The 27,309-nt window shown below is 32.0% G+C and overlaps 1 protein-coding gene across 1 annotated transcript; it reads right to left on the reverse strand.

Annotated features, from left to right (window-relative positions):
* Positions 1-8,808: 8,808 nt before the first annotated feature.
* Positions 8,809-10,724, reverse strand: LOC141642169 (protein BASIC PENTACYSTEINE1-like). The gene is made up of 2 exons (XM_074450880.1): positions 10,587-10,724; positions 8,809-10,138 (listed from the first exon to the last, which is right to left on the reverse strand). Exon 2 carries the CDS (start codon positions 10,128-10,130, stop codon positions 9,249-9,251), a length of 882 nt encoding a protein of 293 aa, XP_074306981.1. The 5' UTR covers positions 10,131-10,138; positions 10,587-10,724; the 3' UTR covers positions 8,809-9,248.
* Positions 10,725-27,309: the final 16,585 nt, after the last annotated feature.

Consider the following 27,309-nt stretch of genomic DNA (forward strand, 5'->3'; position numbering starts at 1 on the left):
ATCATTCTTACACTACGGCCTTGCACTCTCTGATTTAATTTCAACTCATTTCTGTCTATTTCAGCTTTATTCAGTTCAGCTAAGCTCGGCTCTATTCAATTCATTTAAACTTTATACAAATTAACTCTTACTCACCTCCATTCAATTCAGCTCACCTTCGTACAGTTCAATTCAACTCTTTTCAACCGAAAAAAACCAAGGCCTACATTTTATATACTCATCTTAGTACCAATATTTTCTTCTTTTTATCTAATTTCAATTACTCTTCTATTTTGACCTCATTTTCTTCCAATTATGTGCCTCTTGTTTTTCACCTATTAGGCTAATTGGCCCAATCCTATATGTAGAAGACGAGAAGGGCCAACCATCCCATGTGCAATCCTATTGGGTTACTTTGTCTTGGTTTGAGGCTGGATGACAACCGACAACTCATTCTCCTTTACTTTCCTTTTTCCTTTTTCCCTTTTTCAATGATAAATAACGACAAGTTTCATTTTCACTAATTCTAAGTTTCTAATGCTATGTTGCAAAAAAAAAAAAAAAAGCATAAGGGTATGCACCAAATTATGTTAGGTCCAAACTTACAAAAATATCACTCGAATCGGATATTCAAACTATGTTTTGAAAACACAATGAAATGGATTATGGACGAAATTAGGTTCAAATTCTGCCTAACTAAGCCAATACATCAATCTTAATACGTAACTTTTCAAAAAACTTGTTAGAACCATAACCTAAGTATTAGAGAATATATGATATATTAGGAAAGATATTATTATGGGTATCATAATAATATCCTATAGAATATTATTTAGGAATATGCTTGGAGTATCCTCTAAGACGGTCTCCTATATATTGTAACCGATCTCATTAATAATAATGAAGTCATTCAGTTATACTCTCCTTCTATTATTAACACTAAGTATGAGAGCAAATCATGATGGATAAATGCAGCTATTTTTGAGAACAAGACGCCTTGCTGGCCCTTCATGATGGATAAATTGCTTTTTAAGGGTTGTTGTGTGGTGCAAATCATGGAAGGAAAATATACCTTATACGTTGGAGGAATGGTTGAACAATTGCAAATCGTTGCGATCATGGAAGGAACGAAGGATTATGGAAAGAATGGCTCCGAGGGTTGGTGCTTGAACCCAATATGCAAGACTTCTGTTTTTTGGAAAGGATTCATTGTTTTAGTTGTTTTGTTTTTTTTTTTCGGTTTTCTTGTAAACTTTTATTTGCGACTCTACTCGCTGTAGGTCGCCGGGTTTTACCTTTTTTAATAAAAAAAAACTAAGTATGAGAGCAATGAGCATCGTTCCAAATTTTGAAACACAATGATATACAAAGTAATTGTTATTATTACCTGATAAAATGATCGTTCGGAATTTTAAAACACTATTTTCTTAACTTTTATTCTGAACCGAATTCGGGTCAATCACTTAGACGACGATCCAATAGTTCTACTCGATAGTAATGTAGAACTTAAAATAACTCGATAGTCCGAACTAAATACTCAAATAATTCGATTGTCGTCACTCATCCATAATTTTAATTTATTTATTTTCACCCACATTGTGAGTGGAGTCCAACAAAGCTAAAGAATATCCAAGCCAATATGGGCAATATGTGGATGGTGGATGGAACATTCCCTTTGGCATTTTGAGTAAATGAGTGCAACTATTGCATGCTTAGCCAAGAAATAGAGACAAAATACCTACTTTTTTTTTAAGTGAAATGATAAATACAATTTTTGCAGCTGTATTTAAGAAACTAAAAAATAAATAAATTCCTAACATATGCATTTATTCTATTAGTTAATGTGTAATCTATAAAATTATATTAAAAGCGTACCCTTAAAAGGCCACGTAGACAAAGCCACATAGGCGAAGAAAAAGCCACGTGTGTATTACGAATGCCACATCTATAAATCTATATAATCTATACTGTATAGTTAAAAGGTAACTTAATACATTTAATTTTTTGCCATGTAGGATTATCATAATTAAATTCTATTAATTTATATTGTTAATATTAAGGCTACTTTAATAAATTTATTAAAATGCATTATAAGGTTTAGTAATATTTTTTTTGTGTGGAAACCATAAGATCATGATTTAAATTATGAAAATAAATTAAGAATTTAGTCTCATCATTTAAATCATTCAATTGTTCATCTAACTCCTCCTTAACCATAAATATAGTAGCTAAAAGGTCTTATATAGTAAATAAAAAATCTAATAATTTGGATTATAAAGCTACTAATATCTACAAATTTATAAATATAATTAAAAGGAAAACCAAAATATCTATCATTATCAATATGTCATAATTTAACTATATAGTTAAAAGGCAACTTAATACATTTAATTTTTTTGCCATGTAGGTTTATCATAATTAAATTCTATTAATTTATATTGTTAATATTAAGGCTACTTTAATAAATTTATTAAAACTCATTATAAGGTTTAGTAATATTTATTTTTTGTGTAGAAACCATAAGATCATGATTTAAATTATAAAAATAAATTAAGAATTTAGTCTCATCATTTAAATCATTTAATTTGTTCATCTAACTCTTTCTTAACCATAAAAATAGTAGCTAAAAGGTCTGATATGTAGTAAATAAAAAATCTAATAATCTCTATAAAATAATATAAAAAGGTAAGTTGAGCATATGATTTTCAGCCATGATAAGGACATTTTCTATAATGCCATGTGGCATGTCAAATTTATGAGTAGTATCATTATATCACATTAATTTGTTTATGGTGTATTTAACTGATTGTATTTATGTACCCGCAACCTCTAATCTTCTAGGAAACCGTAAACTCATTAATTAAATTATTACAGAAATTAAAGCTTGTGCCTATTAGCCTTCTAAGTTCTAACACTTCTAAGGTAATGTATTAGAAGAGGTTTCAATCTTAATAGGAATAGTCAGAATATGAGTAGTTAGTAGAAATAGGAATAGTCAGGAGATGAATTAACTACATTTAATGATAATCAATGTTATAAAACTAATTGCGTAAGCTTAATTGGTGAGTGCACTGTGCATATATGATATACTTATGTATGTATGTAGTCTATAAAAACAATCGAAATAACGCAATTGTAATGATATGAAACTACAGATTCCTACATCGGCCTTTGATGATTTAGAAACAAATAATCCATAGTTTCATTGTTAGGTCGAATTTTATCATCTTTTTGTCATGGAGTTACGGACATTAATTAGATTTACTTATTATCAATCTCTCAAATGAAAAAAATACGTTGAGTTGAAGGCGGGGTAATAACGCTTGTAATGTGCACAATAGGCATCAATCAATAATAAAATCGTTTTATATAGAACCATATAAAACGGTAAACAACCAATAACTTATATATAGTCGTACAATAAACAACCAATCCTTATTCTATCATTAATTTACTAGTATAGATCCCGCGCGAATGCGCGGTTTTCTAGATAGATATATTAAATAATCTAACTATTAGTAATAGTATTAACTTCAATCAAAATTTAATTATAAAATTTACTATTAATAGTGTTTAGTATTAATCCCGCGCAAATGCGCGGTTTTCTAGATAGATATATTAAAGAATCTAACTATTAGTAATAGTATTAACTTCAATCAAAATTTAATTATAAAATTTACTATTAATAGTGTTTAGTATTAAGAGGTAGAAAAAATAAGGTTTAACACTTTTAATACTTGTCGCTTTTTATCAAAAAAAATAACATTTTATGTAATTTTTTTTCATAGCAAATCTATATATATACATTTAAATTTCGGCTATCAAAATTTTATACTTTAGATAGTATTCATAGTAAAAAATTGTGAAGTTGGACTCCGAAAAGAGAATGTAAGCTTTGGTTTGGAACTTTGAATGAGAGGGAGTAAATGAGCATGGCCCAATTATAGAAAATTACATAATGAAGCCCAATTGTATAGTAATTTTCATTTAGGCGGGAAAAATTGGAGATCTCTTATTCTTTTAGTATTAGCGGGATTAATTTCCTAAATTATCTTAATTATAACCCACCATTTCCTTAATTTTCCCCGCTCATAATTGGGTGAAGAAATATTCTATGGCAAAAAATAAATAAATTAGAAACATTAATTTGAAGAGTCTTATCATGTGTTCTTTGGGCACATTTTAGAAAAAAAAACTTACTCTTTGTCTTACCTTACTAAGTGACTTAATATAATAATATCACATCTATATCTATTAGCTATATAACAATAACGATGATAACATAAAAAAAAAAAATATGATGAGCTTCATTTGAATGACACGTATAAATAGCAGAAATACTATCTTACAACCAGTTGTATATTAGCATTGTACAACCGCCTCAAAGTTGTCGAGTTCTTTACACAAAATTGTCGAGCTATTTTATAAGTTATTGAGCTAATTTAAAAAGTTATTGAGTTTAATAATTATTCCTCTTAAGCTCAATAACTTTGTATTGTAACTCGACAATTTTGTTAGTAAAGCTCGACAATTTTATAACAAAACTCGACAACATTGAAAAGGTTGTACATAAACTACATACAACCAGTTGTATAATCTACTAATTGTATAAATAGTAGCACAATCGTAAAATATCAAAATTTTATTTGCATCTCTCCAAATACTTCTCATAAAAAATTATAAAGTTGATAATATTTAATATCATTCACTCTTATCTTCTACTCCCTCTGTTTTTCTATATATGACTTTCTCACATTTCGAGACACGCACTTCTCTCTTTAAAATCTCTCAAATTATATGCTTAAATATAGTGATCTGATATGTATACTCATATGAAAGAGTTTTTCACAAAGAATTTAATGGTATAATTATAATTTTTTACCTAATATATTTTTATAAATATTAAAGTCAAAAGCTCACCTCGAAAAAACAAAACGTCATATATTAAAAAAATGGAGGGAGTACTATATTACTAAGTGAGTTAATATAAGAATATCATATTTCTACTCCAATTTTTATAACATCTACATTAATCCCTCATTGCTCATAATTTGCCTATTAATTTGGCATGTTGATGTTACTCACCCTAGCTTGAAATCCACACATAACTTCTTCCTAAAAAGATGGATTTTAAGCCCTTACGCCTCCATAACCCACACTATCGGAATACCTTGGTTGCAAACTTTTTAAGCGATTATAGTTACCAATGTTGTCAGGATCGGGATCCTACTTTGGATCGAAGAAGGGTGGTAGACCGAATCAAGGGATCGTAAGATCCTACAAATAGTTTGTATAAACAAGTTTATGTAAATAATTTGGTATAATTTGTCATATATAATGTTAAAAGTTTATTTAATTACATGAAAGTCTTAATAACTATATCAATATATTACACATAGCTTTACTTTAGATTCGTAAGTATTGAAGAACAACACGCTCGCAAATTTGTAACAAAAACAAATCTTTTACGATCTTGGGCGATCCTGACATCGATCCTACACGATCCTGTACGATCCTATGTGATCCTACCTGATCCTGAACTATCCTGTACCGATCCAACGACCAAAACGACACTATGACGATTTGAATCGTTTCCCATTTTTGGATCGAAGGATTGTACTATCATACGACTAGGATTGCGATTTTAACAGCAATTATAGTGACCATATTTTATGGTATGTTAATGTAATTTATCTAAGCGAAGAATATACATGCTAGACCCGAAGTAGTTCTTAACATCGCCAAACATACAATAAAATAAAAACGTCCCGTGAATCTCACGGGCAAAAGAACTAGTTACATAATAAGACATCATCTTAAATCAATCTCCTGTAAAGTGGATCTTGTAAAAAATAAATTATAATAATAATAATAATAATAATAATAATAATAATAATAATAATAATAATAATAATAATAATAATAATAATAATAATAATAATCAAGCAAAACTTATACATTCCATTTCTCTTTATTCCTTATTAATGTTTATATTAAATTTCATAATAATGAAAAATGATGCTCAAAAGTCGTGAACCTTGATTCATATTTATACCTATATTAATTTTGATAATAATGAAAAAAGGATGCTCAAAAGTCATAAAACGCATCCTCGATTCTTTATATATTTTTGATGGAAGACAAAATTTATAAGCCAAAATTTTTCTTATCTCTATTGTCAGTAGAACTAAATGTATCACTAAACTTTCCTATCATTCTATTAACATCAAGCCAAGTGTATTAAGGTTTTAAAATTATTAACTAATTTATTTACTTTTTATGTAAGTTATATTGGGTTATGAAATGTTCATCACATTTTCAATTTCATCGTTTGTGTTTGTTTTGTTCTCATTTAGGGGCTATCAACATTTGTGGTGTTGAGATATTCAAAGGTAATATACTTACATCTCTACGACTTCATTCTCATTCCCTTTTTCTTTCACTATTTAAGACGAAATTAAGTTAACAACGATAATATTACATAAAATAAATTTCACTATTTTGTTGGTTAATTCAGATTAATTACTGAGTTACTTTTTTTTTTTATTATAGAGTCCATTAGTTGGAAAAAGAAGATTATATGGAGAAGTAAAATACTAGGATAGCTTAAATAACTATATATTGGAGACTAACTACAAGATTGACGACATTAACGTGAATGACTAATAGTTTTTTTTTTTTCTTTTTTTTCAAATGTATATTTTATTTTGGTATTTGTTTTTTTTTCATCATTTTACCTTCAAAAAAATAGCAAAATTCACCTACTTTGGCTTATTTAATTTATCGACTTTGATCTTTATTAAATGCCCGTAATCTTAGTACGCAATCAATGACGACTTATTCATAAGGTGAACTTACTATATGTTTTGATATTTTATAAAATTTCAATTACTAAAAACAGTAGAAACATCACACTCAAAACAAAACATCCCGTGAATTTCACGGGTCACAAAACTAGTTTATATATTAATTCACATTCTACCAAAAAAAAAAAAATTATCCTTTCATTATTAAGTACCTTATAAATACCCATCAGAGTAAAATACTAACAAAATTAAAGAGGTAAGAGGCCACTATTTTCGTAAGTATTTTTTTTTTTGAGATTTTTGTGTAAGGCGGTCTTTCACGTGAAGTTTGCAAAATGAATATTGCAAGTAATTATTTGTTTTATAATGAGTTATGGAGTATTATTTGTATTTTTATAAATGCCTTTTACATAACTGTATAGAGGGCGTATAGGAAAATAACCAGAAATTTGCACCCTCCGTTGAACTACTGAAGGTATGATCCCTTGTTCTTTTCTTTTACGTAGTATTTGATAATATAACATTTTCGACCTTATTTCTTATTTCTTATATATTTTATAGTTTATCATTCAATTCATTATTATTTTCTATTTTCATTTTAATTTTTTTTATTTCAATTCCTTATTGTATATAGTTGGTGATGGAGTGATGGTATTAACCTCCTCAATGATAGTTTTAATTGTGAATCAATTTTATAATAATGATTGTAGTAGGAGGGCTAGAGTTTGAAGGTTTATTATATACTCCGTATTATATACTCCTTATATCACCATGTAAGCTATTCTTTATCTATGTTGGTTTGTTGTGCATAGTACTTACTGCTTATTAGCCATTTGTAGAATTAATTTTATTTTAAATTTAACTCTTCTGGATATCTTTTAAAACAACTACATAATATATATAATATTGAATATTTTACAAGTACTTTATTGATATATCAATTTATTTTTGAATAAAAATGATTACGTTGTTATCACATTCACTTGGCAGAAGAGCATACATGTTTAGCTTATTCGACGATGGGCGAAATCGGAAGGTGGATGGGTTCCGAAAGTAAGATGTCCAAATACATAGACAATGATTTACTATATATTGTTTGCTAAAAAATAATTGATTGATATTTCTTTCAGTGATTGACTTGATATAACATTTTCTTATTATTATAAAGTTGCACTACTTGAATTTACAAAGTGGCAAAACAAAAATGAAACTCGTGAATTTCACGGATCACAAAACTAGTTTTAATTAAAAGCAAACAAATAATTTGAACGATGGGAGTAGCAATTAAATGTGTATGGGCAATATTGGATGTTCCAACTTTTATAAAAGATACGGAGTACATCAAAAATCGAAAATTTCTTGTGTCCTCCGGGAGAACCGTACTCCTTACACCTAACCTTTTATAATATTTCATTTGCTGGATTGATTTTGGGTGTAAGGAGGACGGTCTTCCCGAAAGACACAAGAATTGTTCTCAAAAATCACACTATCGGCTACTAGAAGCACAAACGATTTAGTATGTCATCGTGTCTTTTCTAATTATATCTATCCCAAAAATAAAAATCGGTAAAATTGAAAAATACTTGTACGATTAGAAAAGATAAAAGAAAAAAAAAAAGGTACCAAAGCTATATTGAGGATGAGTAGAAATTTTCCAGGGGCAAGTTATGGCAGTAGAGAAGGAGTTTGAATTCTCTATCCCATTTTCGGGTCTCATCTTGTGTCTCATTAGTCATTACCTCTCCATTTGGCACATAAGCATTAACCATAGAAAACATTGTGCAAATATCATAAGGATAGATTAAGTGTGAGAAGATAAAGAGAAACACAAGATGTGAGACGAAAATGGGACATAGGTTGGAACTTGGGAGAAGTAGAAGCAAAGTAAAATTAAATTGATGGAGAGTATACACTATACTGTGCAGACTACAGAGTTAGGTAACAGAACCTAAAATAATAGTTACCATTACTAGTTAGTTTGAATCTCAGTCAAATAATACAGCAGCAAGAGCTTCAGAAAACATAACAAGGAAAAAAGTGTAGATCAAATTTTGTAGTGGCTCAAAATCACAAAGGCTGTGCCTTTACAACTGATAAACAAAAGCATGTAACTAACTAACATTAACGGGACTGATCGATCAGCTGAAATAAAGAGCATGGTCATCTCACAACCTGAGACAGTTAACTATGAAGCTTAAGCTCCATGAAAGAAATAAATAAATTCTCATCAGCCACTCTCGTGAACCAGGTAGCCGTACGTACATTAGTAGAATTCCTAAACTACGAGCAGAAATGAAACTAAACAACAAATTCCACATCCCAGAGGTAGAAAGAGAATTTCCAGAACATGTAACATGGAGAAACAAAGTTCAAGGGACTACAAACCGTTTTCACGAGCCTCAGTTCAGGCGACATACATATGTACATTGCGTTCGGTCAGTTGTAGAATCTGATTGTGCCTCTCTACCTGATTGTGACAAACTTATTAGTTCCATGTTTAGCCCAATGAGTCCTTAGATCAATTGGGCTAGAGAAATTATAACCTTCAGCTGCCAACTTTTCCAACACCTTCTTGAACGCTCCCAAACTCATCTTTCTCCCCGCTATCCTTGCACCACGACGTTTAGCACTCATCGGCAGAGGGTACATTGACATTACAGTGGTACAGCAAGCAGATTGCCACCCACCGTACCCCCACCTATAACATTGTTGGGGGCTCCCTGTGCATGAACAAACAGGTATAGGAATGCTAGAAATGTCCATATCAATCCCATTAATAACAACCTCGGTAGTTTTCTTAGCAGCCTTAGCCCGTTGAGCTGAACCACTCCCGCCTTCCCTCGGCCCAGTAGGACCTTTCTTGGGTTTCTTCATTTTCGGGCCTTTATCAGATTTCCCTGCTGACCTCTTCTTTAAAGGGGCATTGTTGATCTCCCCAGTGACAGGCTCGGTTTGAACCATCCTATCGATGTGTTCCTCATTAGAAGATTCGGGTTGTCGAAGCATTTGCATAGAGTGATGATGATGTTGGTGAGTAGAGGTAGTCTCGGTAGGAAAACCATAACTATGATTAGTCGGTGGCATCATATTAAGATATCTATTACTGTTATTATTAGCAGTATCTCTATGGATCCACGTCTCCCTCATGTAATCAACAGGATAGTGAGAGGTGGGAATGGTGTAATCCCGCGGGTGATATCCATTATTGGAACTCCCCAACAAAGCTGAATCGCGAAAACCAATAAGCGGTTTTCTTTCAGCCATGCTGGTCATAAGCTGTAAGTTGAGATGCTTCATTTGAGGTTCATAATATCCCCAATTCTTGTTGAATCCATCTCCGTCCATGGAATAATCTATGGTTTTGTCAACATTTCAGAAACAAAAAAAAAAAAAAACAGAAAAGTCAATCAACGAGAGATGCATTCAGGCTTGCAATGCAAACAATTTATCGGTCCGACATTACGATTAAACTAACAGCATAAATCCATAAAATGAAATACCCATCAAATTCAATCCAAACATCATCAAAAGAAATACATAAACCAAACATAAAACAATCTGCATTGTGATTATACGAAATGGGTATTGAATATAATGAGTAAAATGGTCGAGATCTTAAATGTGCATGTACAGAAATGATATCAGACAGTAAATAAGAGCAGATCTTGAAAAGGAAAGCAGATCTATAATGCAAATAATAATTTGAATTTGAATAATTATAATATAAATAGGGAAAGTGGATAAAATATAAGGGAGAGAAAAAGAGAAGAGAGAGGAAATAAGAGAGAGGAGGGAACTTACTGAGGAAGAACGGGGGAGCCGGCGTTACCGCGTTAGGGTTTTTTCTTCAGATGGGGAGAGAGAGAGAGAGAGAGAGAGGGGGAGGAGAGAGAAGAGATGAGAGAGACTGACTCAAAAGGAAATAAAAAAGCAAACTTTGATCTATACCCGTTTTTTTTTTTTCAATTAAAAGAGCAATTGGTCTCCCTTGTGACTGGTTACCATTTGTGACGGATATTTTGTGAGTTAAAATGGTAACAAAATGAGTTAGTGGAGAAAGGGGACCACATGAATAGTGTTGCAGAGAGAGAAAAAGTGGGTATTTTGTGAGGTAAAATGGTATCCGTCACTCCAAAGTGACGGATATTGCATGTCACAAATGAGAATTTGTGTTAAAAGAGTTTCTATTGTTGTTCAAATGTTCAAATACTAGTATAAAAATATCGCAATACATAGAGTAGCTCTTCCTTAACATGGTGGATACATTTGTATTAAAAATTAGCTTAAAACCCGTGCAAAGTTGCACGGGTATATTTGTAAACATTTTTTAAAACATCATTTAAAGTTATTTTAAAATAATTTCTGTATATACGTGAAATATCTAAATATGAGTAAAACATTCATAATCATCTGTGAAAAGTTTAACTTCAAATTACTGATCATCATTATTATTAAAAGGCGACTATCTGTTGATGGTAGGAATTCGACATAGCTCAACAACACACACACACAAAATCGAAATGTCTTGACCCCGATTTAGCCCAATACATAAACATATGCTTCTTTTACCATCTGTTAGGGAAAGTTCCAAATTTTATGAATTGTAGACGTGAGATAACCAACCAACTTAATTTTTGTATAATTCACGATTCATACGTTTTTCAAAGAGTAACCAAGCATCCACATATATTGAAAAATCCATATGTAATCATACTAATAAAAACAGCTAACCCGCGACTCGGTTCAAAATAATTTTTTTACACACTTGTGCGCAAACCGTGATTTACTATTTATTAATTCGGTTTTTCTAACTTATGCCCACTGGGCATAGGTTAGGAAAACCAAAAAGAAAAGATATGAATGTATTTATTGTAAAGAAAATTAAAATTAATATGATATTCCAATTTCCCATAAAAACATCATTCAAATCTTTCCTTTTTTAATTTCTTATCTTATGCCTAGTCGTCATAGGTTAGAAAAACCTTAATTAAAATAAGGGAACTATTTATCAAATCATAAAAAGGTACATATAAAGTATCGCATGTGGTTCCATTTCATATTACGAAGTTATTGTGTGTGACCCTCGTATGATGAGACTGATAAAAGTGTCTAATTTATAAGAAATAGTGAACATTTTGTGTAAAAATGATTTTTTTTTTAAAGTAGTCACTTTTAATAACAAAATAGTGGTAACTTCTATAAAATACTATTAAAAGCCTAGACTTAAATAGCTCTAAAGTCCACGTAAACAAAGCCACGTGTGATTATGAAATGCCACGGCTGATTAACGCAATGCCAAGTTTGATCTATAAATAATATGACGTGAGAGCCTCAAATTCACGTTTAACCAGCTGTTATAGCTTTATTCAATCAAAACCAATAAAAATTTTCTATCATCAATCAATATAGTTATAATTACTCCGTAGAAGAAAGTCCAATTGACTCGTCTTTAACACCGCCATTACATCACCTTTTCATCTCCTTGCAATTAAGATTGCGTATTAACAGCCCATAGTAATTTTCATCTTTGATTTTCTTCCCATATTATATATGTTTGACGATTGAATAAGCCCTGGCCTCTCAGTCCCCATATATACTTCTTTGATTTACTTTCCCAAGATATATTTCTTGTGCACCGTCTTTTCAGTTCTAATCAGGTAGTTTTCCTTCTTTTCATTTTTATTTGTTATTTTCATTTTTGTTTTCCTCTTTCATTTTATTTGTTAATAGATCCTACTTTGTATTTTGATCAAAGGTTGAACCTTTTACCGTATTTACTGAAATTTCTAAATTCAAATTTGTCAATGTTTATGAATTTAGGATGGCATGGAGCAATCAGCGGGTGCTTTCAACTCAATTCCAATGAAATGTCACCAAATAATTTAATGTGATATAGATTTGTTAACATACATGCAGGCATGCATCTACAGTAGAGATGAACTTTTGATTTAAAATGGTTGAAAGGTATTTAGGTATGTTTACAATACCATATTTCTTGCCCTTGAAATGACATATTATGAAGATGATATGAATTCTATTTGATTTGAGTTCAATGTTGTAGCTTACTGGATTGCCGCACTAAATTCCCGAACGGTGTTGACTGTTGAAAAGGTTTGTACGAGAGTATACATGATTCAAAGCTTGCTTTTCCACTTTTATGTCCAATAAGTGAGTTGGTATTAAGTCTCTTCGAATGAGTTATTTCATACATCACTAAGCCTTCACTCTTGGAGCATTTGCCGCATAACATCAATTTAGTACCCAACTTATTTTGTGGCAAAAGACCAGACAGGTATACTATCAAATCTCTGTTGTAAAACAAGCCACTTTAATGAACAAATTGGACTTTCAATTTTGTTTATGATCGTGTAATAGGAGACAGTGATAGTGGCAATACTCCGTATATAATACTGATTTTGTATTAATATATACTTTCTCCTATCTAAATTTGACAATTTTTGTAATTGAAATGTGTCATTTTCTGTTTTCGGTATTACCGTTTTTAAAACCCATTACCAATTCCAAATTTCTGTACCCAAAACTTCAAGATAATGGAATTTGGACTAAGGGTTTCTAGAAAGAAAAGAGGATGATATCTAATGCTACCATTTCTCGGTGGTGGATTTGGTGGTCGAAGAGTTATATTCAGTGGATTGTGGGTTGTTTTGTGGGTGAGGGATGAAGAGTTTTGGAGGGTAGTGGTGGTTTCGGCAAGGGTTTGGTTGGCGTGCGGCATTGTGGCATCTGAGATTACTTTTGCGGGGTGGGTTGATTTAGGTAATTTAGTGGTGGTGTTTGGTTTGCTACGATGTTATATATATATCTTGTGTTGTTTATCTTGTGCGATGCATGCAAACGTTTCCCTAATGAGGTACGTATTATGTAAAGTGTGTTAGTAGGTTAGGTTGTTGGAAGGCCTGAAGCAGATCATCGAAGATTTAACTAATAACCTAAGTGGGCGAGTAAGGATGCGAAAAAGAGAAGAGAGAAAATAAGAGAGAAAAAGAGAGGGAGAGAGGGGGGAGGCGCCATTGTTAGGGTTCTTTCTTCGGATGGGAAAAGAAAGAGAGAGAGAGAGGGGGGGGAGGAGAGAGAAGAGATGAGAGAGACTGACTCAACAGGAAATAAAAAAGCAACCCATTTTGTAATTTGATTTATACCCGTTTTTTTTTCAATTAAAAGAGCGATTGGTCTCCCTTGTGACGGGTTACCATTTGTGACGGATATTTTGTAAGTTAAAATGGTAACAAAATGGGTTAGTGGAGAAAGGGGACCACATGAATAGTGTTGCAGAGAGAGAAAAAGTGGGTATTTTGTGAGGTAAAATGGTATCCGTCACTCCAAAGTGACGGATATTGCATGTCACAAATGAGAATTTGTGTTAAAAGAGTTTCTATTGCTGTTCAAATGTTCAAATACTAGTATAAAAATATCGCAATACATAGAGTAGCTCTTCCTTAACATGGTGGATACATTTGTATTAAAAATTAGCTTAAAACCCGTGCAAAGTTGCACGGGTATATTTGTAAACATTTTTTAAAACATCATTTAAAGTTATTTTAAAATAATTTCTGTATATACGTGAAATATCTAAATATGAGTAAAACATTCATAATCATCTGTGAAAAGTTTAACTTCAAATTACTGATCATCATTATTATTAAAAGGCGACTATCTGTTGATGGTAGAAATTCGACATAGCTCAACAACACACACACACAAAATCGAAATGTCTTGACCCCGATTTAGCCCAATACATAAACATATGCTGCTTTTACCATCTGTTAGGGAAAATTCCAACGGAAAATTCACGTGGTACCCTCGAACTTTGCCGATTTGCACATGGTACCCAACTTTTTAAGTTTGTGTACATTATACCCTCCATGTTTGATTTTCATGCACAACATATCATTTTTGCCGCACTAAAAAAATTCAATTGCACATAACTCCTAGATCGGAATTCTGAATCGGCCAATTTTTTTTCGTTATATGATTATCTCGTTATAATCTACGATTTCAGAAAAAAAAATTCCGATTGACATTTTATATGGTTTTTTTTAACGAAAATCTCAAATCAAACATATCTTTGATCATAAATTTCCGAATGAACAATTTCGTTTTATCAGTTTATAGATCTCGAAGAGTTAATTAATTTGGGAAAAAAAATTAGTCAATTCCGATTTCTGGTCTATAATTTATGACCAATTGAAAACTTTAAAAACGATAAAAAGGACATGTTGTGCTTGAAAATCAAATTTCAAGGACATAATGTGCACAAACTTAAAAAGTTGGGTACCACGTGAAAAATGGCAAAATTCGAGGGTACCACGTGAATTTTCCGAAATTCCAAATTTTATGAATTGTAGACGTGAGATAACCAACCAACTTAATTTTTGTATAATTCACGATTCATACATTTTTCAAAGAGTAACCAAGCATCCACATATATTGAAAAATCCATATGTAATCATACTAATAAAAACAGCTAACCCGCGACTCGGTTCAAAATAATTTTTTTACACACTTGTGCGCAAACCGTGATTTACTATTTATTAATTCGGTTTTTCTAACTTATGCCCACTGGACATAGGTTAGGAAAACCAAAAAGAAAAGATATGATTGTATTTATTGTAAAGAAAATTAAAATTAATATGATATTCCAATTTCCCATAAAAACATCATTCAATTCTTTCCTTTTTTAATTTCTTATTTTATGCCTAGTCGTCATAGGTTAGAAAAACCTTAATTAAAATAAGGGTACTATTTATCAAAGAGTAAATTATCAATTACACCCACGTCAAATACACATTTTTACATTTACTCCCACGTCAAATTTTTTTATTAAATTACACCCAAGTTAATAGCTCAGTTTACAAATTGCACCCAATATCGGAATCCGGCCACTTTTCCGTCAAAATTCAATTTTTTTTTTAAAAAAATTGATTTTAGGACGATTTTGCCCTTGTTCTTTCCTCTTCTTCTTCCTTTTCTTGACTGTTCTAATTTATTCTTCCTCTTTCTTTATTTATTCTTCATCTTTCTTCTTCTTCCATTTCATTTTCTCCAGATTTATTATTATTTTTCTTTCTTCAAATTTCTTTTTTTAATTTCTTCTTTCTTCTTCTTTCATTTCAAGTTCTCCAGATTTATCAACCCAAATGCACATTATGAATTAGGGATAAATAACAAATAAAGTAAATAATTTCCCTCACATCAAACAAATCCAATCAAAATAAAAAGCAGAAGAATGAATTAGGCGGTGCGAATCTGGGTTGATGAGCAACTCTTGGTGGTCGTGCTTGAGCCTCGGTGTACGAATTGCAGGTGGTTTGGGGAGATTGTTCAATATTTGTTGGGTTTGGGGAATAAAGCGGATAACAACAAAAAAAAGTCGAAAACAACCACCCAAAAAGTCAATTGATAAAATTAAGGGGAAATAATTAGAAGTAAAATGGAGGAGATATCAATTAAGGTTGGATCAATGCTTATTGATTTTAATTTGTGTATGGAGTATAGGTGTTTGGATTTTTTATTTATTTGATAAGGAAAAAATGATTGAAATCGGGGAAGGCTTCATGGTTATTGTTGTAATGGAGGAGGAAGAAGATGAAGTTGTAATGGAGGAGAAAGATGAAGCTCAAAGGTGGAGGAGGAAATAGGGGAAGTAACTCAAAATCACACAAAATCAAACTAATAGATTCGGGGGCAAAATTGTCATTTCATAATTTTTTTCGCCGGAAAATGGGGTTGGGTGCAATTTATAAACTGAGCTATTAACTTGGGTGTAATTTAAAAAAAAAAATTGACGTGGGAGTAAATGTAAAAATGTGTATTTGGCGTGGGTGTAATTGATAATTTACTCTTTATCAAATCATAAAAAGGTACATATAAAGTATTGCATGTGGTTCCATTTCATATTACGAAGTTATTGTGTGTGACCCTCGTATGATGAGACTGATAAAAGTGTAATTTATAAGAAATAGTGAACATTTTGTGTAAAAATGATTTTTTTTTAAAGTAGTCACTTTTAATAACAAAATAGTGGTAACTTCTATAAAATACTATTAAAAGCCTAGACTTAAATAGCTCTAAAGTCCACGTAAACAAAGCCACGTGTGATTATGAAATGCCACGGCCGATTAACGCAATGCCAAGTTTGATCTATAAATAATATGACGTGAGAGCCTCAAATTCACGTTTAACCAGCTGTTATAGCTTTATTCAATCAAAACCAATAAAAATTTTCTATCATCAATCAATATAGTTATAATTACTCCGTAGAAGAAAGTCCAACTGACTCGTCTTTAACACCGCCATTACATCACCTTTTCATCTCCTTGCAATTAAGATTGCGTATTAACAGCCCATAGTAATTTTCATCTTTGATTTTCTTCCCATATTATATATGTTTGACGATTGAATAAGCCATGGCCTCTCAGTCCCCATATATACTTCTTTGATTTACTTTCCCAAGATATATTTCTTGTGCACCGTCTTTTCAGTTCTAATCAGGTAGTTTTCCTTCTTTTCATTTTTATTTGTTATTTTCATTTTTGTTTTCCTCTTTCATTTTATTTGTTAATAGATCCTACTTTGTATTTTGATCAAAGGTTGAACCTTTTACCGTATTTACTGAAATTTCTAAATTCAAATTTGTCAATGTTTATGAATTTAGGATGGCATGGAGCAATCAGCGGTGCTTTCAACTCAATTCCAATGAAATGTCACCAAATAATTTAATGTGATATAGATTTGTTAACATACATGCAGGCATGCATCTACAGTAGAGATGAACTTTTGATTTAAAATGGCTGAAAGGTATTTAGGTATGTTTACAATACCATATTTCTTGCCCTTGAAATGACATATTATGAAGATGATATGAATTCTATTTGATTTGAGTTCAATGTTGTAGCTTACTGGATTGCCGCACTAAATTCCCGAACGGTGTTGACTGTTGAAAAGGTTTGTACGAGAGTATACATGATTCAAAGCTTGCTTTTCCACTTTTATGTCCAATAAGTGAGTTGGTATTAAGTCTCTTCGAATGAGTTATTTCATACATCACTAAGCCTTCACTCTTGGAGCATTTGCCGCATAACATCAATTTAGTACCCAACTTATTTTGTGGCAAAAGACCAGACAGGTATACTATCAAATCTCTGTTGTAAAACAAGCCACTTTAATGAACAAATTGGACTTTCAATTTTGTTTATGATCGTGTAATAGGAGACAGTGATAATGGCAATACTCGGTATATAATACTGATTTTGTATTAATAGATACTTTCTCCTATCTAAATTTGACAATTTTTGTAATTGAAATGTGTCATTTTCTGTTTTCGGTATTACCGTTTTTAAAACCCATTACCAATTCCAAATTTCTGTACCCAAAACTTCAAGATAATGGAATTTGGACTAAGGGTTTCTAGAAAGAAAAGAGGATGATATCTAATGCTACCATTTCTCGGTGGTGGATTTGGTGGTCGAAGAGTTATATTCAGTGGATTGTGGGTTGTTTTGTGGGTGAGGGATGAAGAGTTTTGGAGGGTGGTGGTGGTTTCGGCAAGGGTTTGGTTGGCGTGCGGCATTGTGGCATCTGAGATTACTTTTGCGGGGTGGGTTGATTTAGGTAATTTAGTGGTGGTGTTTGGTTTGCTACGATGTTATATATATATATCTTGTGTTGTTTATCTTGTGCGATGCATGCAAACGTTTCCCTAATGAGGTACGTATTATGTAAAGTGTGTTAGTAGGTTAGGTTGTTGGAAGGCCTGAAGCAGATCATCGAAGATTTAACTAATAGCCTAAGTGGCTGAGTAAGGATGCGAAAAAGAGAAGAGAGAGGAAATAAGAGAGAAAAAGAGAGGGAGAGAGGGGGGGAGGCCGCCGTTAGGGTTCTTTCTTCGGATGGGAAAAGAAAGAGAGAGAGAGAGGGGGGGGAGGAGAGAGAAGAGATGAGAGAGACTGACTCAACAGGAAATAAAAAAGCAACCCATTTTGTAATTTGATCTATACCCGTTTTTTTTTCAATTAAAAGAGCAATTGGTCTCCATTGTGACGGGTTACCATTTGTGACGGATATTTTGTAAGTTAAAATGGTAACAAAATGGGTTAGTGGAGAAAGGGGACCACATGAATAGTGTTGCAGAGAGAGAAAAAGTGGGTATTTTGTGAGGTAAAATGGTATCCGTCACTCCAAAGTGACGGATATTGCATGTCACAAATGAGAATTTGTGTTAAAAGAGTTTCTATTGTTGTTCAAATGTTCAAATACTAGTATAAAAATATCGCAATACATAGAGTAGCTCTTCCTTAACATGGTGGATACATTTGTATTAAAAATTAGCTTAAAACCCGTGCAAAGTTGCACGGGTATATTTGTAAACATTTTTTAAAACATCATTTAAAGTTATTTTAAAATAATTTCTGTATATACGTGAAATATCTAAATATGAGTAAAACATTCATAATCATCTGTGAAAAGTTTAACTTCAAATTACTGATCATCATTATTATTAAAAGGCGACTATCTGTTGATGGTAGGAATTCGACATAGCTCAACAACACACACACACAAAATCGAAATGTCTTGACCCCGATTTAGCCCAATACATAAACATATGCTGCTTTTACCATTGTTAGGGAAAATTCCAACGGAAAATTCACATGGTACCCTCGAACTTTGCCGATTTGCACATGGTACCCAACTTTTTAAGTTTGTGTACATTATACCCTCCATGTTTGATTTTCATGCACAACATATCATTTTTGCCGCTCTTAAAAAATTCAATTGCACATAACTCCTAGATCGGAATTCTGAATCGGCCAATTTTTTTTCGTTATATGATTATCTCGTTATAATCTACGATTTCAGAAAAAAAAATTCCGATTGACATTTTATATGGTTTTTTTTAACGAAAATCTCAAATCAAACATATCTTTGATCATAAATTTCCGAATGAACAATTTCGTTTTATCAGTTTATAGATCTCGAAGAGTTAATTAATTTGGGAAAAACAATTAGTCAATTCCGATTTCTGGTCTATAATTTATGACCAATTGAAAACTTTAAAAACGATAAAAAGGACATGTTGTGCTTGAAAATCAAATTTCAAGGACATAATGTGCACAAACTTAAAAAAGTTGGGTACCACGTGAAAAATGGCAAAGTTCGAGGGTACCACGTGAATTTTCCGAAATTCCAAATTTTATGAATTGTAGACGTGAGATAACCAACCAACTTAATTTTTGTATAATTCACGATTCATACATTTTTCAAAGAGTAACCAAGCATCCACATATATTGAAAAATCCATATGTAATCATACTAATAAAAACAGCTAACCCGCGACTCGGTTCAAAATATTTTTTTTACACACTTGTGCGCAAACCGTGATTTACTATTTATTAATTCGGTTTTTCTAACTTATGCCCACTGGACATAGGTTAGGAAAACCAAAAAGAAAAGATATGATTGTATTTATTGTAAAGAAAATTAAAATTAATATGATATTCCAATTTCCCATAAAAACATCATTCAATTCTTTCCTTTTTTAATTTCTTATTTTATGCCTAGTCGTCATAGGTTAGAAAAACCTTAATTAAAATAAGGGTACTATTTATCAAATCATAAAAAGGTACATATAAAGTATTGCATGTGGTTCCATTTCATATTACGAAGGTATTGTGTGTGACCCTCGTATGATGAGACTGATAAAAGTGTAATTTATAAGAAATAGTGAACATTTTGTGTAAAAATGATTTTTTTTAAAGTAGTCACTTTTAATAACAAAATAGTGGTAACTTCTATAAAATACTATTAAAAGCCTAGACTTAAATAGCTCTAAAGTCCACGTAAACAAAGCCACGTGTGATTATGAAATGCCACGGCTGATTAACGCAATGCCAAGTTTGATCTATAAATAATATGACGTGAGAGCCTCAAATTCACGTTTAACCAGCTGTTATAGCTTTATTCAATCAAAACCAATAAAAATTTTCTATCATCAATCAATATAGTTATAATTACTCCGTAGAAGAAAGTCCAACTGACTCGTCTTTAACACCGCCATTACATCACCTTTTCATCTCCTTGCAATTAAGATTGCGTATTAACAGCCCATAGTAATTTTCATCTTTGATTTTCTTCCCATATTATATATGTTTGACGATTGAATAAGCCCTGGCCTCTCAGTCCCCATATATACTTCTTTGATTTACTTTCCCAAGATATATTTCTTGTGCACCGTCTTTTCAGTTCTAATCAGGTAGTTTTCCTTCTTTTCATTTTTATTTGTTATTTTCATTTTTGTTTTCCTCTTTCATTTTATTTGTTAATAGATCCTACTTTGTATTTTGATCAAAGGTTGAACCTTTTACCGTATTTACTGAAATTTCTAAATTCAAATTTGTCAATGTTTATGAATTTAGGATGGCATGGAGCAATCAGCGGTGCTTTCAACTCAATTCCAATGAAATGTCACCAAATAATTTAATGTGATATAGATTTGTTAACATACATGCAGGCATGCATCTACAGTAGAGATGAACTTTTGATTTAAAATGGCTGAAAGGTATTTAGGTATGTTTACAATACCATATTTCTTGCCCTTGAAATGACATATTATGAAGATGATATGAATTCTATTTGATTTGAGTTCAATGTTGTAGCTTACTGGATTGCCGCACTAAATTCCCGAACGGTGTTGACTGTTGAAAAGGTTTGTACGAGAGTATACATGATTCAAAGCTTGCTTTTCCACTTTTATGTCCAATAAGTGAGTTGGTATTAAGTCTCTTCGAATGAGTTATTTCATACATCACTAAGTCTTCACTCTTGGAGCATTTGCCGCATAACATCAATTTAGTACCCAACTTATTTTGTGGCAAAAGACCAGACAGGTATACTATCAAATCTCTGTTGTAAAACAAGCCACTTTAATGAACAAATTGGACTTTCAATTTTGTTTATGATCGTGTAATAGGAGACAGTGATAGTGGCAATACTCCGTATATAATACTGATTTTGTATTAATAGATACTTTCTCCTATCTAAATTTGACAATTTTTGTAATTGAAATGTGTCATTTTCTGTTTTCGGTATTACCGTTTTTAAAACCCATTACCAATTCCAAATTTCTGTACCCAAAACTTCAAGATAATGGAATTTGGACTAAGGGTTTCTAGAAAGAAAAGAGGATGATATCTAATGCTACCATTTCTCGGTGGTGGATTTGGTGGTCGAAGAGTTATATTCAGTGGATTGTGGGATGTTTTGTGGGTGATGGATGAAGAGTTTTGGAGGGTAGTGGTGGTTTCGGCAAGGGTTTGGTTGGCGTGCGGCATTGTGGCATCTGAGATTACTTTTGCGGAGTGGGTTGATTTAGGTAATTTAGTGGTGGTGTTTGGTTTGCTACGATGTTATATATATATCTTGTGTTGTTTATCTTGTACGATGCATGCAAACGTTTCCCTAATGAGGTACGTATTATGTAAAGTGTGTTAGTAGGTTAGGTTGTTGGAAGGCCTGAAGCAGATCATCGAAGATTTAACTAATAACCTAAGTGGCTGAGTAAGGATGCGAAAAAGAGAAGAGAGAGGAAATAAGAGAGAAAAAGAGAGAGAGAGAGAGAGGGGGAGGCCGCCGTTAGGGTTCTTTCTTCGGATGGGAAAAGAGAGAGAGAGAGAGAGAGAGAGAGAGAGAGAGAGAGGGGGAGGAGAGAGAAGAGATGAGAGAGACTGACTCAACAGGAAATAAAAAAGCAACCCATTTTGTAATTTGATCTATACCCGTTTTTTTTTTCAATTAAAAGAGCAATTGGTCTCCCTTGTGACGGGTTACCATTTGTGACGGATATTTTGTAAGTTAAAATGGTAACAAAATGGGTTAGTGGAGAAAGGGGACCACATGAATAGTGTTGCAGAGAGAGAAAAAGTGGGTATTTTGTGAGGTAAAATGGTATCCGTCACTCCAAAGTGACGGATATTGCATGTCACAAATGAGAATTTGTGTTAAAAGAGTTTCTATTGTTGTTCAAATGTTCAAATACTAGTATAAAAATATCGCAATACATAGAGTAGCTCTTCCTTAACATGGTGGATACATTTGTATTAAAAATTAGCTTAAAACCCGTGCAAAGTTGCACGGGTATATTTGTAAACATTTTTTAAAACATCATTTAAAGTTATTTTAAAATAATTTCTGTATATACGTGAAATATCTAAATATGAGTAAAACATTCATAATCATCTGTGAAAAGTTTAACTTCAAATTACTGATCATCATTATTATTAAAAGGCGACTATCTGTTGATGGTAGGAATTCGACATAGCTCAACAACACACACACACAAAATCGAAATGTCTTGACCCCGATTTAGCCCAATACATAAACATATGCTTCTTTTACCATCTGTTAGGGAAAATTCCAACGGAAAATTCACGTGGTACCCTCGAACTTTGCCGATTTGCACATGGTACCCAACTTTTTAAGTTTGTGTACATTATACCCTCCATGTTTGATTTTCATGCACAACATATCATTTTTGCCGCTCTAAAAAAATTCAATTGCACATAACTCCTAGATCGGAATTCTGAATCGGCCAATTTTTTTTCGTTATATGATTATCTCGTTATAATCTACGATTTCAGAAAAAAAAATTCCGATTGACATTTTATATGGTTTTTTTTAACGAAAATCTCAAATCAAACATATCTTTGATCATAAATTTCCGAATGAACAATTTCGTTTTATCAGTTTATAGATCTCGAAGAGTTAATTAATTTGGGAAAAACAATTAGTCAATTCCGATTTCTGGTCTATAATTTATGACCAATTGAAAACTTTAAAAACGATAAAAAGGACATGTTGTGCTTGAAAATCAAATTTCAAGGACATAATGTGCACAAACTTAAAAAGTTGGGTACCACGTGAAAAATGGCAAAGTTCGAGGGTACCACGTGAATTTTCCGAAATTCCAAATTTTATGAATTGTAGACGTGAGATAACCAACCAACTTAATTTTTGTATAATTCACGATTCATACATTTTTCAAAGAGTAACCAAGCATCCACATATATTGAAAAATCCATATGTAATCATACTAATAAAAACAGCTAACCCGCGACTCGGTTCAAAATATTTTTTTTACACACTTGTGCGCAAACCGTGATTTACTATTTATTAATTCGGTTTTTCTAACTTATGCCCACTGGACATAGGTTAGGAAAATCAAAAAGAAAAGATATGATTGTATTTATTGTAAAGAAAATTAAAATTAATATGATATTCCAATTTCCCATAAAAACATCATTCAATTCTTTCCTTTTTTAATTTCTTATTTTATGCCTAGTCGTCATAGGTTAGAAAAACCTTAATTAAAATAAGGGTACTATTTATCAAATCATAAAAAGGTACATATAAAGTATCGCATGTGGTTCCATTTCATATTACGAAGTTATTGTGTGTGACCCTCGTATGATGAGACTGATAAAAGTGTAATTTATAAGAAATAGTGAACATTTTGTGTAAAAATGATTTTTTTTTAAAGTAGTCACTTTTAATAACAAAATAGTGGTAACTTCTATAAAATACTATTAAAAGCCTAGACTTAAATAGCTCTAAAGTCCACATAAACAAAGCCACGTGTGATTATGAAATGTCACGGCTGATTAACGCAATGCCAAGTTTGATCTATAAATAATATGACGTGAGAGCCTCAAATTCACGTTTAACCAGCTGTTATAGCTTTATTCAATCAAAACCAATAAAAATTTTCTATCATCAATCAATATAGTTATAATTACTCCGTAGAAGAAAGTCCAACTGACTCGTCTTTAACACCGCCATTACATCACCTTTTCATCTCCTTGCAATTAAGATTGCGTATTAACAGCCCATAGTAATTTTCATCTTTGATTTTCTTCCCATATTATATATGTTTGACGATTGAATAAGCCCTGGCCTCTCAGTCCCCATATATACTTCTTTGATTTACTTTCCCAAGATATATTTCTTGTGCACCGTCTTTTCAGTTCTAATCAGGTAGTTTTCCTTCTTTTCATTTTTTGTTATTTTCATTTTTGTTTTCCTCTTTCATTTTATTTGTTAATAGATCCTACTTTGTATTTTGATCAAAGGTTGAACCTTTTACCGTATTTGCTGAAATTTCTAAATTCAAATTTGTCAATGTTTATGAATTTAGGATGACATGGAGCAATCAGCGGTGCTTTGAACTCAATTCCAATGAAATGTCACCAAATAATTTAATGTGATATAGATTTGTTAACATACATGCAGCCATGCAGGCATGCATCTACAGTAGAGATGAACTTTTGATTTAAAATGGCTGAAAGGTATTTAGGTATGTTTACAATACCATATTTCTTGCCCTTGAAATGACATATTATGAAGATGATATGAATTCTATTTGATTTGAGTTCAATGTTGTAGCTTACTGGATTGCCGCACTAAATTCCCGAACGGTGTTGACTGTTGAAAAGGTTTGTACGAGAGTATACATGATTCAAAGCTTGCTTTTCCACTTTTATGTCCAATAAGTGAGTTGGTATTAAGTCTCTTCGAATGAGTTATTTCATACATCACTAAGCCTTCACTCTTGGAGCATTTGCCGCATAACATCAATTTAGTACCCAACTTATTTTGTGGCAAAAGACCAGACAGGTATAATATCAAATCTCTGTTGTAAAACAAGCCACTTTAATGAACAAATTGGACTTTCAATTTTGTTTATGATCGTGTAATAGGAGACAGTGATAGTGGCAATACTCCGTATATAATACTGATTTTGTATTAATAGATACTTTCTCCTATCTAAATTTGACAATTTTTGTAATTGAAATGTGTCATTTTCTGTTTTCGGTATTACCGTTTTTAAAACCCATTACCAATTCCAAATTTCTGTACCCAAAACTTCAAGATAATGGAATTTGGACTAAGGGTTTCTAGAATGAAAAGAGGATGATATCTAATGCTACCATTTCTCGGTGGTGGATTTGGTGGTCGAAGAGTTATATTCAGTGGATTGTGGGTTGTTTTGTGGGTGAGGGATGAAGAGTTTTGGAGGGTAGTGGTGGTTTCGGCAAGGGTTTGGTTGGCGTGCGGCATTGTGTCATCTGAGATTACTTTTGCGGGGTGGGTTGATTTAGGTAATTTAGTGGCGGTGTTTGGTTTGCTACGATGTTATATATATCTTGTGTTGTTTATCTTGTGCGATGCATGCAAACGTTTCCCTAATGAGGTACGTATTATGTAAAGTGTGTTAGTAGGTTAGGTTGTTGGAAGGCCTGAAGCAGATCATCGAAGATTTAACTAATAACCTAAGTGGCTGAGTAAGGATGCGAAAAAAATCCAAGAATGAGTCATCATTCTCATCAACAAACCTGTTATTTGTCTCCACTCTCCACTCTCCACTAGAGTAATGAAATTATGATGATTATGTCACAATCTATGAATAAGAATAGAAAATTGTCATTAGTTGGTTTTGTTTTATTGTGTAAAGCATGTACAACAAAGCATTTGGTTGAAGACGATGGATAAGATGACATATTTTAATACAAGGTATCTCAATAAGTTATGAGAGGCCACTTTTATCGTACTCTTTTATGTATTTTTCGTACCTTCTTAATTATTGCTTGTGTATCAAAATGTCTCCTTTATTCAGTACATATTTTCACAATAATTGTGCATATTTTATCATATATTGTTACCATTTTTATTAGTATAATGTACCCATTTTATTACTTTTGGTACCATTTTTCCATCAATTTGTATTTGGTCTCCCAATCAACTTATTGAGAGACGACCTACTACAATACAATATATGTAGGTTGGTGTTTGCTGACAACAACTTCGGTAATTGTTTGTGATTTAATTTGTGTTTACTTCATTTATTTTTTTTTGTCTAAAACATGCAACTATAATTTCCCAACAAAATGAGAAAGAAAACCGAATACTAACTATACCTTTTTGCATTAGACAAAAACGGAACTCGAGGCAGCTCCTTGGTGAGAGCAAGTTGTTCCAAATGTTGATCTTCCAACTATTCTAACCCATTTGTGTACACACAAGCTTGCTTCTCTGTGAAAATGGTGAACCTCACAAGTCACAACTAGATTGAGTAGAGACTATGAAAAACCACACTTGTATATGGCCGAGTGTGAGTCATGCTTTTGGGTAGTGGGTTGATTAAAAGTATTCTAGGTTTAAACCCGTGAAAATTCACGGGAATGCTTTAAAAAATTTAATATTAACAACTACATGGAAAACTTACTCCTTACTTAATAACTTATTTTATATAATTATAGCACTTTGTTAATAGTCATGATAATGTCAATACGTAATGGCGATAAACATAGTTATATATATATGTTCGAAAATGAAAGAATATATGATAAAATTAGAAACTTAATTCCATTTAAACCGCTCATTTTTAAATAAAGCTAATATTTAATAAAATTATAACATATTCAAATTTACTAATCTTTGTCATGCATTGATCTTT

This window comes from Silene latifolia, chromosome 2 (assembly GCF_048544455.1).
Source record: "Silene latifolia isolate original U9 population chromosome 2, ASM4854445v1, whole genome shotgun sequence".
Lineage (NCBI taxonomy): Eukaryota > Viridiplantae > Streptophyta > Magnoliopsida > Caryophyllales > Caryophyllaceae > Silene > Silene latifolia.